Genomic DNA, 14,121 nt, shown 5'->3' with positions numbered 1-14,121 from the left:
TCTCTCCAGCTTGCTCTTAGGCATTTAAAACATGGGGGTGAGTGAGCACTGTTAGTTTGACTCACTTTTCCCAAATGTAGATTCTGTGTCTTCAGTTCTCAAATTTAAAAGCAGCAAAATTATAGGCTAATTATAGCATAATTAAGGTCATTTGGTCCTATCCTGGAAAGGAAATAGCAAAGGCTATGTATTAAAACTATAACTGCTCCCCTCCTCCACTCCATGCTCTGCTTTCATGCCCATGTCAACGTGGTTGAACATGGACGTCTCTTCTATTCTCCCTGTGGTCAGGTTCCCCTAAAGTGAGTAGAAGTGGGAGAGGAGAGAGTGGGGAAAAGCCAGCTGTTCTGAAGTCAAAAGGAATAATTTTTAAAGTAAAGTTTTAATTTTTTTTTTGTTCTTAAAATAAATTTCAGCAAGAGCTTTTCAAGATTCTGCATAGTATTCTGTTAAATGGTGAAACCCGTGAGGCTGCCCTTGGTTACATGGCAGCTGTCGTCAACGCCAATATGAAAAAAGCACAGATGCAGGTAGGACCCCTAACGGCTCCTTTTATTTGTTCGTTAAATTCATCCCTGTAACTCCTATCCATTCAGCACCGACCACACATCGTTCTAGGAGGTGGAGATGCGGTGTTGAACGAGATAAAGACCCTCCCACTTCTGTGCAGCTGGTGTGCTATAGGGTAAATGAGTAGGCACATAAGCATCATTTCAGACAGTTGTGGCGTCTGGGAAGCAAATGGAGCAAGGTCCCGGACTGGAGAGTAACCGTGGAGGTGCCAGAAAGAAGCCTGGGGTGAATTTTGATTGGGTGGCAGAAAGACCCCTCTACGGAGATGACATTTGATCAGGGACCTGACTGATAAGAAAGAACTGGCCATTGCAAGGCTGGGAAAAGAGCTTTCTAGATACATACAAGGCACTAAGGTAGGAATGAGCTGGCTTTGGAACAAGCCCCACATGCTGGCTCTTATAGCTGGAGGACAGTGAACAGGAAAGGGAAGGGGGAGTGGTAAGAACTGTAATGAGAAACCATTGGAGGGTTTTTTAGCACATCTGCTGTGCGGAGAATGGACTAAAGTGGGAAGAGGGGCAGGAGCAGACCCCAGGAGACCAGTTCCAAGGTTACACGTGCACAAGCCCTGGTGAGGGAGGCTAGTGGCCTGGGCTCTTTTTGCAGAGTGGAAAAGTTAAAAGGACATCCTTCCCATATTATTAATGAATGATGTGACATTTCTACTCAGGAGAAGGAAGAGTATGGAGCAGAGCATGGACCTTGTATTAGACTGCCTGGGTTTCCAGTTGTGGTTCATTGTTTACTGACAGTGGGACCTCAGACAGTTACTCCCCTGTTTCTCCATTTTCTCGTTGCTAAAGGGGTAATAAAAGTACCGAACTTGTGGATTTACTGTACGTAAAGCTGTTAGAATAGTGCGCACTACATAGCAAACACTGAGCTGATGTTACCTATTGTTACTATAGTTCGATTATTAATGCAGGACTGTGCTAATGCTGTCTGCTAGAGAGACTTACTCGGGGGAACAGTGAAACTAGTCATTTTGATGTTCTTGAGGGGAAATGAAGAGAAAGGAGCACTGTTTAGTGTGCTTCTACTTACTGATTTTGAGGGTCTTAGCAAATCACTTACATTCCCTGAGCCTTAGTTTCCCCCTGGAAAATGGGAGTAATAGTATAACTGACTTCTACGGGCTACTGTGAAGATTCAGAGCGAGAATGTGTCAGATGTTTCCCATATGATGAGCACTGAACAAGTAGCACCTGCTAATGGAGTGACAGTGGGGACATGATAGACGTGTCCTGTCATCGACTCTAAGATGCACATTTGGTCTGTCCTGTAAAGTTGTGCCAGAGTTTTTGTTCAGTCATCATTCTAAATCCTTCCTTTCATGTTTCACAGACAGATGATAGGTTGGTTTCTACAGATGGGTTTATGCTGAACTTCCTCTGGGTGCTGCAGCAGCTCAGCACAAAGATCAAGCTAGAGACGGTCGACCCCACGTACATCTTCCACCCGAGGTGTCGGATCACCCTGCCCACCGATGAGACCAGAGTGAATGCGACCATGGAGGATGTGAGCGACTGGCTGACAGAGCTTTGTGAGTGATGTGCTCATTGTCAGGGCATTAAAATGCTGCCCTTCTGTGTTTTTAATTTAAAAAAAAAAGAATATATATACGTCCTTTATCAACAGGATACGGTTGGACTCAGCGCATCATCGCACAGCTTGGACATGAAACCAGCGCAGCATCTCTGTCTGTCGCCTTGCTCCCTCTGGCCCTTGCTCCTGTCCTCCAGGGACAGTGTCACTGACTCCTCTCCCCCTGCAGTGGCGACACCAGACTGAGTCACCCTGCGGGGGTGGCCGAGGCCGGAGTGTGTCTGAGGGCTTGATTGCTTCTCTCGCCCAGGGAGTCAGCGTTGCTGACACTCACCAGCCATGGGTCCCAGGGCCAGACACGGGAGATTTTAACCAAAACAGGCAGCATCCTAACCGGAGACGTTAGCGTGCCCTCCATTTTCACCTTCCCTTACATTCTATAGGAAGTTTCCAGTTCGCAGGCTTATGGGCTGATCAGGGAAAGAACATTAATAAACATCATAATAGTAAATACACTGTCCTCTAGTTAACTGTGAGGAGACCGAGGTTCCGAAGGTGCCGCGCTCGGCCAGCCTGTCGCGCGCTGCTCTGTCTTGTGGGCCGAGCCCAGGCCCTTCCCCCGCTGCCCGGCTGAGGTCGTCCTCCCCGAAGTGAGTTTCTCGTGGTTGTCAGCAGTGAAGGAAGCAACCTAATTCTCTACGAAATTTCTGTTTCACTCAGGAGGCCCAGTTGAATAAGCCAGGCAGACTTGAGAATTAGGATCTGGGCTCTTGGGGTCCCAGCTGGGGCCAGGGGAGTTACAGGGTTGTGGAGGAGAAGGTCACGGGGGCTTTTCTAGAGAGCACGCTGCCCAGAGAAAGGCTGGAGCTAAGCAAGCTCTGAGGAGGCCCCTTCCAGAGGGAGGGCTCCCGGACGGGGGAGGGAGAAGAGAGCCTAGCTGCTCGGCCTCGGCGGTTTCTTGGCGAAAGGCAGTGGTGCCCCAGGGAGGTCCAGGGAGGCAGAGGGAGAGAATGCAAAGGGAAGGAAGGACAGCAGGCAGAGGGGAGTCAGGGAAGCTTGTGACAGGTGAAGTGTATCTGGGAGATGGGTGACAGGAAAACAGAAAAGTAGAAATGCAAGAGAGAGAAAGGGGCACATGTTCTGTGTTGTAAAAACTCAACGATGATACTGGGTTTGGAAGTGAATCCTAAGGCGGGAGATCTTCTGCTTTTCGGTTTCTTTGTTTAGGTACAATCCCAAAGAATCTCAACACTGGGCATTCACCCAGTGGCCACATCCAGCTGTATAGGTAGGTGGGTGGTTCCCAGCTGCCCCAATTAAGAAGTTAGAGTTCATGGAGTCTAGAAAAAAGATTATTTTGTTTGGATGCTAGTGATTCCTGACAAATTATTACCTCTCCAGAAAATGTATGAGCTAGAGATATGATAGGCAATAAAAATTAACACAGTAAAAAAAGTTCTTATTTGGATTAGCCAAAATCAAATAGATGTGTAGAGAAAATCAAAGGAAATAGACTGTTCTGAGTTTAAATATACCTATAAATGATATTCTCGCTGAAGTGGCTCAGTTGGCTGAGCATCGTCCTGTGCACCAAAGGGTTGCCCGTTCGATTCCCAGTCAGGGCACATGCCAGGGTTACAGGCTCGATCACCAGTAAGGGGCGTGCAGGAGGCAGCCGATCAATGTTCCGCTTTCACATCGATGTTTCTCTTTCTCCCCTCTCCCTCCCTCTCTTTAAAAATCAATTAAATATTTTTAAAAATTATAATAACATCATTCTTAATTACACTTTCCAGCATGTGCTCCCAAAAGCTGGGAGTGAGGAGTAGTTTTTTGTACATTGACCCTCCCAGTAGCAGTTCTAATAGAGAAAAAGTAGAAACAACAAATATGCCCAGCAGTAGGGAAATGGTCGGACCTGTGGCTTAGTAACATACTCTAATACCATTTTGAAGAATGCAGGTCATATGTAAACTACCTCAGGAAGATGCATCACAAAAGGTTGTTGGTGTACATGTATGTAAACACTTAAAGCCGATGGGGAAGAAAACCTGCTCTTTAAATGAAGCCCACGAGAATTCTGTTTTTCTTATAACGTTACTCAGGTTTATAATGTTTTTAGGTTTTTCTTTCAGGTTGTAGTTTTTATTGTCTAATAATTTTTTAAGTGTCCTTAGCTTGAAAATTTAAGTGGAATTTTGCCTAATATTATTAGTTGTGCTTTTTCTCTGACTTAGTCCTGTAACCAGTTTTATTTAGGAGATTATGTTATTTTTCCCTAGATGGAGATCAGCCTCCATTTTCTGAGCCGAAATTCCCTACAGAATGCTTCTTTCTTACCCTGCACGCCCACCACCTCTCTATTCTGCCGAGTTGCCGTCGCTATATCCGCAGACTCCGGGCCATCCGGGAGCTCAATAGGTATGTGTGTGATGTCGTGTCCTGAGATTGCCTGAGTCACCGTGGGTTCTCACAAGCAAGCAGTTCCATTGTGCCCACCTGATGTGAATGTGAGGGGGACGATATTCCAGAGTACCATCTGCCTCCACTGCCACATCCTTGTTCCTCAGTTGGCCAGAGTTCTTTACACAGTGATGGGACCCAAACTTTGGTTTCTTAGAGTTCTCAACCCTTGGTATGTGGTTACTACAGGTTTCCATGAACTTTTCCCACTGGGTATGGTATTACCAGGAGGCACTTTGAAGGATCTCTTGGATTCTAGACATACCCCTCCTCTGGGCTGTGAAACGGTAACTCTGGTTTCTCTTGATAAACAAGATTAATTTACTCCCACCAACACGCAATTCACTTTCTGCATGTTGCCCTGCGGCTTAAAGAGTCCAGAATGGCCAGATAGTATCTCAGTTTCCAATTCACTAGCACGACTGTTGTTTTACTTCATCTAAGCATTTCTCCCCATATGCCAGCATCTCCAAGCAAACAGAAGTCACAGGAACAGGAGGAAAACATGTTTTTGAACAGGTCATCTTGAATTATAATGCAGTGGCCTCTTCCACCATTTGCCAGAACCCCGTGTAGTCGGCTGTGACAGAAGATGTCATGTCTGTATCTGTAACTCTTACATATATGTCCACCTTGCTAAAATCACTTATTTCCAGTAGTTATTCTGTAAATTCCTTAAGATTTCCTTTCTACACGTAATCATGTTGTCTGTATATGACGACAGTTTGTTTCTCTCTTATACTTTTTTTTCATGCCTTAGTTCCCTGGACACAATTTCCACTACGGTCCTATGTAGAAATAGCCTTGAAATTTGCCTGTTATTCTAATTAATCGGTGTAAGCGTTTTTGTATATCCTGTTATCAGATTAAGGAAATTCCTTTTTATTTCTAGTTTTCTAAACATTTTTTATTCTTGGCAGGAGTTGAATTTTATTAAATGTCTTTTTTTCCATTCTTTTGAGATCAGATTTTTTTTCTGCTTTATTCTTTAATGTGGTAGAATTATATCAATTGGTTTTCTGGTATTAAACCACCTTTCGTTTTTAGAATAAACTCCATTTTTATATTATTGCTTTTATATCTCATTGGATACTCATTTTGCTAATATTCTGTTTAGATTTTTTTTTAAATCCTCACCTGAGGATATTTTTTCCATTGCTTTTCAGAGAGAGTGGAAGGGGAGTGAGAGAGAAACATGAGTGTGAGAGAGATGCCTCAATTGGTTGCCTCCCAAACACACCCCTACCTGCAACCCAGGTACATGCCCTTGGCCAGAATGGAACCTGGGACCCTTCAGTCAGCGGGCCAAAGCTCTAACCACTGAGCCAAACTGGCTAGGGCCTGTTTAGGATTTTTAAGTCTGTTCAAAGAACGATTGACCTCTAATTTTCATTTTTTGTTAAGTCCTCATATTTTGGTATCTACATTATACTTGTCACGTAGGATGAGAGGGGAGTGTTTCCTCTTTTTATATTCTTTGGAAGAGTTTATTGTATAAGAATTATGTTACATTTTTCTTTAATGTTTGGAGACATTCATTGATGAAGCTATCTAGGCTTAGAGTTTTCTTTCTGGAAAGGTTTCTAAATTATGTATTTTATTCAATTACTAGATATAGGGCTATTTAGATTTTCATTTCATATTGGGTCAGTTTTCCCACGATATCTAAAGTTTCAACATTTTTAAGGATAAAGTTGTTCATAATACACTCTTTTTATCATTTTAATATCTGTAGGATCTTTGTGATTTCCTCCCACTTTCTTTTAGTTTAATTTGCTTTTTGTTGATGTTTCTGTTGCCTGTTTTTGTTTTTTTTTTAAAATATATCTTTATTGATTTCAGAGAGAGGAAAGGAGAGGGAGAGAGAGAGATAGAAACATCAATGATGAGAGAGTCACTGATCGAGCCCGCAACCTGGGCATGTGCCCTGACCGGGAATCGAACCCCGAGTATCTGGGTCCTAGGTCGACTCTCAACCGCTGAGCCACGCCCAGCCGGGCTGCCTGTTAAGATTGATGCTTAAATCATTCATTTGCAGCCCTTCCTTATATATTCACTTAAGGCTGTTTAGTTAAGCACGGCTTTAACTGCATCCGTTGTTCTTGGTACGTCCATTATTTTTAAATTGAGGTTGCCTGGCCAGGCGTGGCTCAGCAGTTGAGCGTCGGCCTAGGATCCAGGAGATCAGGGTTCGATTCCCGGTCAGGGCACATGCCCGGGTTGCGGGCTTGATCCCTAGTCGGGGACCTGCGGGAGGCAGACAATCAGTGACTCTCTTATCATAATGTTTCTATCTCTCTCTCCCTCTCCCTTCCTCTCTCTGAAGTCAATAAAGATATATTTTTAAAAATAATAATAAAAAAATAAATTGAGGTATAATTGACATATAGCATTATATTGGTTTCACGTATTCAACATAATAATTATATATTGCAAAATGATCACCACAGCAAGTCTAGTTAACGTTGTCACCATACATAGATAATTTTTTTCCTTGTCATGAGAATTTTTTAGATCTACTCTCTTAGCAACTTTCAAATACGCAATACAGTATTATTAGTATTATAAACTATAGTCACCACACAGTACATTACCTCCCCATGACTTACTCATTTTATAACTGGAAGTTTGTTCCTTTTGATCCCCTTGACCCATTTCATCCAACCCCTAACCCCACTCTCCCCCTCTGGCAGCCACCAACCTGTTCTCTGTATCTGTAAGCTCAGTTTTTGTTTTTTAAGATTCCATATATACATGAGATCATGTGGTACTTGTCTTTCTTTGACATATTTCACTAAGCATAATGCCCTCCAAAGTCCATCCATGTTGTTGCAAATGGCAAGATTTCGTTCTTTTTTATGGCTGAATAAAATTCCACTATGTATGTGTGTGTATGTATGTGTGGTGTGTGTGTATATATAACCACATTTCTTTATTAGTTCATTTGTTGATGGACACTTAGATTGTTTTTACATCTTGGCTGTTGTAAGTAATGCTGCAGTGGACATAGAGATGCATATATCTTTTCAAATTAGAGTTTTCATTTCTTTCAGATAAACACCCAGAAGTGGAATTGCTGGGTCATATGATAGTTCTAATTTTAATTTTTTTAAGAACTTTGATACTGTTTTCTCTAGTGATGATAGCGATTTACATTCCTACCAGCAGTGCAGAGGGGCTCCCTTTTCTCCACACCCTCACCAACACTTATTTTTTGTCTTTTTGATAATAGCCATTCTGACAGGCGTGAGGTGATACCGCATTGTGAGTTTTTGCATTTCCCTGATGGTTAGTGATGTCTTATTTTCTTATTCCTTTCAAAATATTTTCTAATTTTTATTATTTTTTGTTTGACCTATGGGTTAGATAAAGACATATTTAAATTTCAGATACTTCGGGAATTTCTCCACTTTTGTTATTGATTTCCAGCCTAACTCCATTATGGTCAGGATGCATGCTCTGATTCATGCCCTTTGAGCCTTATTGAGATGGCTTTGCAGCCTCACATTTCCGTTAGCCTCGTCTTTCATACAGGCTAAAAGAATGTGCCTCCTGGCTTGTTTATTGCAGTGTTTCATATGTCATTTAAATCAAGTTTGTCATCTGTTGTTTCAGTTTTCATTATATCTGCTGATTTTTATTAGCGTATAATTTATATCAGTTATTGAGAGAGCCTTGTAAAAGGCTCAGACTATGGTTGTGGGTTTGTTTCTTTCTTCATCCTGGAGTGGATGCCATCCTGGGATCCCAACACTCCCATAGACTTTGGGGGATACATTTCAGTGACACCACCTGCCACCTTCACTCCCGGCCACAGTGGAGTCACTGTTACACTTTTCAGAGATGTTGGTATTCCCCTCACCTGTGTATTTTTTACTGCTGGGACATAGTTGGGGTATGTGTGTGTTTTGGGAGGGCAGTTATCTGAGCTAGCCATAATGGTAAATCTATATTATTATTCCCAGCTTCTCAAATTTTTGGATTTCTTCCTCTGAATTATATCAAGGAATTCCTGACAACTCAATTTTATTCAGTGCAGGTCACTGTCAGTTCCATGTTTCAGATAGCTAGGCACACAGAACCCCTCCCAGCTACTCAGGATAGTGCTGCATCCAGAATCTCTCACAGGGGTAATCATGTCAGTGAATTTACCCTACATGCTTCTCTTTTGCTGATGAAGCACCTTAGGATCCATTCCCTCACATACTCCCACATTTCTGTCACCTCATGTGTAGTCGGTGGGATAACAGTGTCTCAAAGATATTCATGCCCTAGACCTCAGAACCTGTGAATATGTTACCTTACATGGTAAAAGAGACTTTGCAGATGTGATTAAGTTTAGGATCTTGATATGGGGAGATTTTCCTGGACTACCTGGGTGGACCCAATATCACAAGGGTCCTTATAAGTGGGAGACACATAAGACAGAGTGAGAAAAGGGCATGTGATGACGGAAGCAGATGTCAGAGTGAAGTGGTTGGTCCGTGAGCCAAGGAATATAGGTGACCTCTAGAAGTCACAAAGGGCAAGGAAACTTTCTTCCCTAGAGCCTCAAAAGGGAACGCTGACCAAGTGAGACTTCTCACCTCCAGAGCTCTGTGACTGTAATTGCATTGTTTCAAGACACTAAGTTTGTGATAATTTGTTACAGCAGCCATGGGAAGCTAATATAACACACTAGCAAGCCTTGCCCTTCTTTTTCTTCCCATGTGAACTTCTCCGGCATATATGACTTCGTAATTGGCCCATAAGGACAGTAATTGATCTCACTCTGGTTATGTCTGGACGCAGTGATGTATGATGGGTTGGAACCTAAGGGAATTTGACATTTTCCTGCAACATGACCACCTTAGGCACGAGCATTGCTGGAGCTGCTTCTGCTAGCAAGCAAGGCTCAGAGAAGTAAGGGCTTTGGGTACATGGACTCATCAAATGCTCCCCAAATCCTCCTTTTGAACTCTTGAAGTACCAGTCTTTGCTCTAACTTTCAGATAAGAGATCCAGTAAGGATATGAATTCAGTTTCTATTATAATTTGGTACTTTGTACGACCAGACTCTATTTTATGGTCATCTTAGAAACTCCCTGGTTCATTTACTTTTCTTTGAGGTGAGATTTTAATATCTTGGGCCTGTCATTTTATTCTGTAAGCTCTCCAGTGTAGTAGAAGTAGCAGCTCCATGTCTTCATTCCAGGAGATCGCTTGTGATCATTCGTGCAGCTACTTTTCCACTGAGAGCCTTGGGCTACCAGTGTTCAGGCCTGAAATGCCAACTGCATCTTCACTGCTGAGTCAAAGGACTAATCCCAGAGGCCCATTCCTCTTGAGGGCTTGTTAACTGTGTAACCTCTTCTGTTGCCAACAATCATATAGGTTGTTATATTAGTTTCCTATTGCTGCTGCAACAGATTATCACAACCTTCGTGACTTAACATCAGTGGTTATCTTACAGTTCTGAGGAGTAGAAGTCCTAAAGTCAAGCCTGCGCTCCTTCTGGAGGCTCTAGGGAAGAAAATCTTTCCTTGCCTTTTCCAGCTTCTAGTAGCCACCTGCATTCCTTGGCTCATGGCCCCTTCCTCCATTTTCAAAATTAACATCACATTGAGCTCTCTCTCTCCGACGTCTACTGTCACATCTCCTCCTCTTACTCTGGCTCCCTCTTTCTCTTAGAAGGACTCTGTGATGACATTAGGCCCACCCAGACAGTCCAGGATAATCTCCCCATCTCGAGGCCCATACCCTTAATCACATCTGCAAAGTCCCTGTTGCCCTGTAAGGTAACAAACACACTCTCAGGTTCTGGGGATTGGGATGTGACTGACATCCTGGTGTGGGGAGCATTCTGTCTGTCACACTCGTGTTCTGGTCACACACCAAGCAGTCCAGTTTATGTGGGAAGAGGAGGAGGGCTCTTACAGGTTACCATGTGGTTTACTGAATCCTTGGAATGTCTGGGAAAAAGGTTCTCCTGTGAACCTGGCCCTGCAGGAAGCTGCTTCAGGGTTCAGCCAGACGGCAGAGCCGCCTCCAAGTGCTTCCAGAACCATGTGGCTGCCACTTGTAGTATTCACGCCGCCTTCCGTGAGGGCTCCGGCTGGCTCATGCGCAGAAATGCCGGCAGCAAGGGAGTCAGGGAAAGGTAGTTTTTTTAAAAAAAAACAATCAGCCTCTAGTTTCCTCACAATGTCTTGATAGAAAGGGGTTGAAATAGTGTTAAGTGAGCCATCCTTTAAAATGTGCAGCATATTACACGATCAGAGAAGACTAGCTCACTGACAGGTGATACCTGAAGGAAGTGAGGGAGCAGGGAGCAGGGGGCCCTCAGAGGTCGGCCTCCGAGCAGAGGGGCAGCTGTAAGAAAAGGAGGCAGTGCCGCCAGTCAGGTCGCCTTTCGTTGTGGGTGGCTGAGTAGGCGCAGTAACCGTGAGTGTTCTTGAGACTCCTCCCTCCCAGGAAAATCAGGAAGCAACGTATTTCCTTCCAAGAGCTTCCTATGTTTCATCACGTCTCAGGTGTCACCAACCTTGAGGCATCATTTTAGGAAGCGATGAGAAAGAGAAATGCTGCCAGTTAAGCCATAACTTGCCATTGATTGTAAGAGATTCTCTGATTTTAGAAATGCTAAAATTGAGGGAGGAAATGTGTGTGAGAGTCAATGAAATGGTCGGAATGAATAGATAAGATGGATAATGGGCCCGTGTGTTTTCTTTCATTTGACTGTTAGTCTTTTTGTTTTCAGAACCGTGGAAGATTTGAAAAATAACGAAAGCCAGTGGAAAGATTCCCCCCTGGCAACTAGACACCGCGAAATGCTGAAGCGCTGCAAAACTCAGCTTAAGGTCCGTATAGGTCATCAAAATAAGTCTCGACCATCTTCATACTAGTAAATTCCCACCAGAATATGCGCCTTGAGTGAGCAGTTTGGGGTCCTTATTTCTTCTTCATCACTCTTTCCCCCCAAGATAAAATGGTGCATCTAAAAACGTGTTGATACTTTGCGTGAATCTGTGTAATATTTGAATTTCAGGACAGACTGTGCGTATGCTCTGCCAATGACATTATGAATTCTTAATCGATTTTATCATCCTCAGTTTAACATTCCCTACCTTGTGTAAGACCCTCCCCACCTACTACCCCAACCCTGCACCCCGAGCACGCCCCATTCTGTCCGGCCGTGCATCTTCCCGGTTTGACAGTGATTCGTGGTGGTGGAAAGATCTCTTTCCTTTGCACTTCATTTTTCATTTTTAATTGAAAACAATCCATCACACAGAGCCTAACTGGAGACAGGAAGATTCTGCTCACAAGGTGTAGATCTTAAAAAAAGTTGTATAAGGGAAGCACAGATAGCAAGTTTATGCGTTTTTATGTTTATGCTCAAATTAGAAAGCTGAATGTTAGCTGTTCCTGCTTTCTGTTGATTAGTGGCATAATGTGTAGATAAATGTGTTTATCTGGCTTGGATTTCTGGCACAAGTTAGGATTTTATTTTAGCTTTATTTATTAAGAGACTAGACCTCTTTGAGATGCAGAATAAGCCGGGGCTCTCATCTGGAGTCTGCAGAGCCCTCAGGCACTCCATAGGTACTGTTTCAAGGAGTCGACACACTGTTTAAATTAATAAGTCAGTGTGTGCAGCATGTGTGTGTGTTTGGCTCTCACAGCAATCCGGAGGTAGGTGGACAAGCATTTTGCCCAAGGGCAGCTCGTAAGTGCTGACCTGGAATCTAGATGCAGATCTGTTTGGCTTCTTCCCACTAACCATCCCTGACACCCAAAGAGCCACCCCTGTCGGCCCCCTCCCCACTCAAGTTATTTAAATATGACAGCAGTGACCTGCCTTTGAGCACTCACCGTGTGCTGGGTTTTGTGTCCAGTGGTCTGTGTGGCAGAGCTTTTATTTTTCTTAAAACGTGACCAGCATCCTAAAGCTGGTTGGCAGCGAGGCTCCTGTCACCCCAGACCTCCCCTCTCCCGGCCCCTCCCCGCCCAGCGCCACAGGTGCTCGGCCACCGACTGACCGTGGCTGGGCCACCCCTTCCACAGAAACTGGTACGATGCAAGGCGTGTGCCGACGCTGGTTTACTTGACGAGAGCTTCCTGAGGAGATGTCTGAATTTTTACGGCCTTCTCATTCAGCTGCTGCTCCGCATCCTGGACCCCGCCTATCCCGAGTGAGTGCGCTCCTTCCTCTCGCCCGCATTCTGCTCGCCTGGGCGGTGTGGTCCTTACTGTTCTTCAGAGTCCGCAGCCGAAACCCAGACCTTCCCTTCTCAGGAGTTCACCTGTCAGTGTCCAGACTGTACCTACGTAGACCATGACATTAGTAGTATTAGTCGGTGTTTTCCCTGTAATTAGTTACAGTAATAAGGGAATGGCAGCACCTGCAATTTTAATTTTGACATAGTGCTTTTTAAAAATTGGCTTTATTTTCATTTTTATCAATCCTTGATTGATAGAAAATGAAATCTATAAATGGGAAGCTAAAAGCTGGAAATAACAAGATATTGGGCTCTCCTAAGCACTGGGCCCAGGAAAATACCTGGTCAATTCGGAGAATGAGCTGAGAACGTTGTTGGCCTTTCTGTCCTCACCTGCACAGCTCCTCCAGGTAGCCATGTTTATTTCACTTTTTATTATCATTTGGTGGTTGTTATGAAGCCTGTGCGTCCCCGAGGTTGGCCCGAGCCCTCTGCAGGAGTGGAAAGTGTGATTTAAAGGACGGGTGTAACTGTCCTCTCAAACTGTCACTTGTGCTTTGTTTCTCATTGACAGTGTAACACTGCCTTTAAGTTCAGACGTCCCCAAGGCGTTTGCAGCATTGCCTGAGTTTTATGTAGAAGATGTTGCTGAATTTTTATTTTTTATTGTACAGTAAGTTTCTTTAACATGTTACTATTTCTAATATGTTTTAAATGTCATGTGTGTAGTATTATATGATGAATTATATTGCAAACCTCCATTTTATGCCTGAAATTTTGTGTAACTGCTTTAACTGCTTGGAAAAATAAATCCAAATGGTGGCACCAGGCCAATTCCAGTAATATCTCAGAGACATTATTGGAATAATGTCTTCCATGAAAATGGAGTTGAATTTCTAGTAATTATGTGTTTCTGAGAAACAGTAGGAGTGGTTTATAAATATCTGAGTGAACATTCAAAAGCCAGGAATACCCACATCTATATTTTGTACCAAAAATGTTCTCAGTGGTAGAATTGGAGAAAGGTCACAAAATAATGAGTTGAGTTTATAACTGACTTTTTAGATTTTTAAAAATGAAAACAACTCCATTAAAGTTTTTTAAAGTATTTGGGTAGTGAAGGTCTTTTTTGAAATCCACGTGATGATTCAGTCATAGCTTTGTTTCACTTTCTAAAACATAATAAGTTATTCTAAAATATTATGGCCAATAGATGTAATAGGTTTTAAATCTATGTAGTTATAATAGAAATAGTCACTTTAAACTCAGTAGGTTAAAGAGAATTTAGCATGCTGGCTCCTAGACCTATTCGGCCCCTAACTCTCGTAAGGACACC

General features: G+C 43.3%; 1 protein-coding gene across 5 annotated transcripts in view; it reads left to right on the top strand.

The window, feature by feature from the left end:
* UBE4B (ubiquitination factor E4B) overlaps positions 1-14,121 on the top strand; it is an 88,231-nt gene that overhangs the window by 55,535 nt on the left and 18,575 nt on the right. For all 5 annotated transcript variants that reach the window (XM_081143866.1, XM_081143869.1, XM_081143865.1 and 2 more), the window contains 6 exons: positions 417-530; positions 1,921-2,119; positions 4,404-4,542; positions 11,324-11,423; positions 12,631-12,758; positions 13,360-13,458. In XM_081143866.1, coding sequence (XP_080999992.1) covers positions 417-530; positions 1,921-2,119; positions 4,404-4,542; positions 11,324-11,423; positions 12,631-12,758; positions 13,360-13,458 — 779 coding nt within the window. The remainder of the gene's footprint in view (positions 1-416; positions 531-1,920; positions 2,120-4,403; positions 4,543-11,323; positions 11,424-12,630; positions 12,759-13,359; positions 13,459-14,121) is intronic.

This window comes from Miniopterus schreibersii, assembly GCF_964146895.1.
Source record: "Miniopterus schreibersii genome assembly, chromosome: 8".
In the NCBI taxonomy this organism is placed as follows: domain Eukaryota; kingdom Metazoa; phylum Chordata; class Mammalia; order Chiroptera; family Miniopteridae; genus Miniopterus; species Miniopterus schreibersii.
The sequence above is the reverse complement of the archived record's forward strand: the minus strand, read 5'-3'. Positions and strand labels throughout refer to the sequence as shown.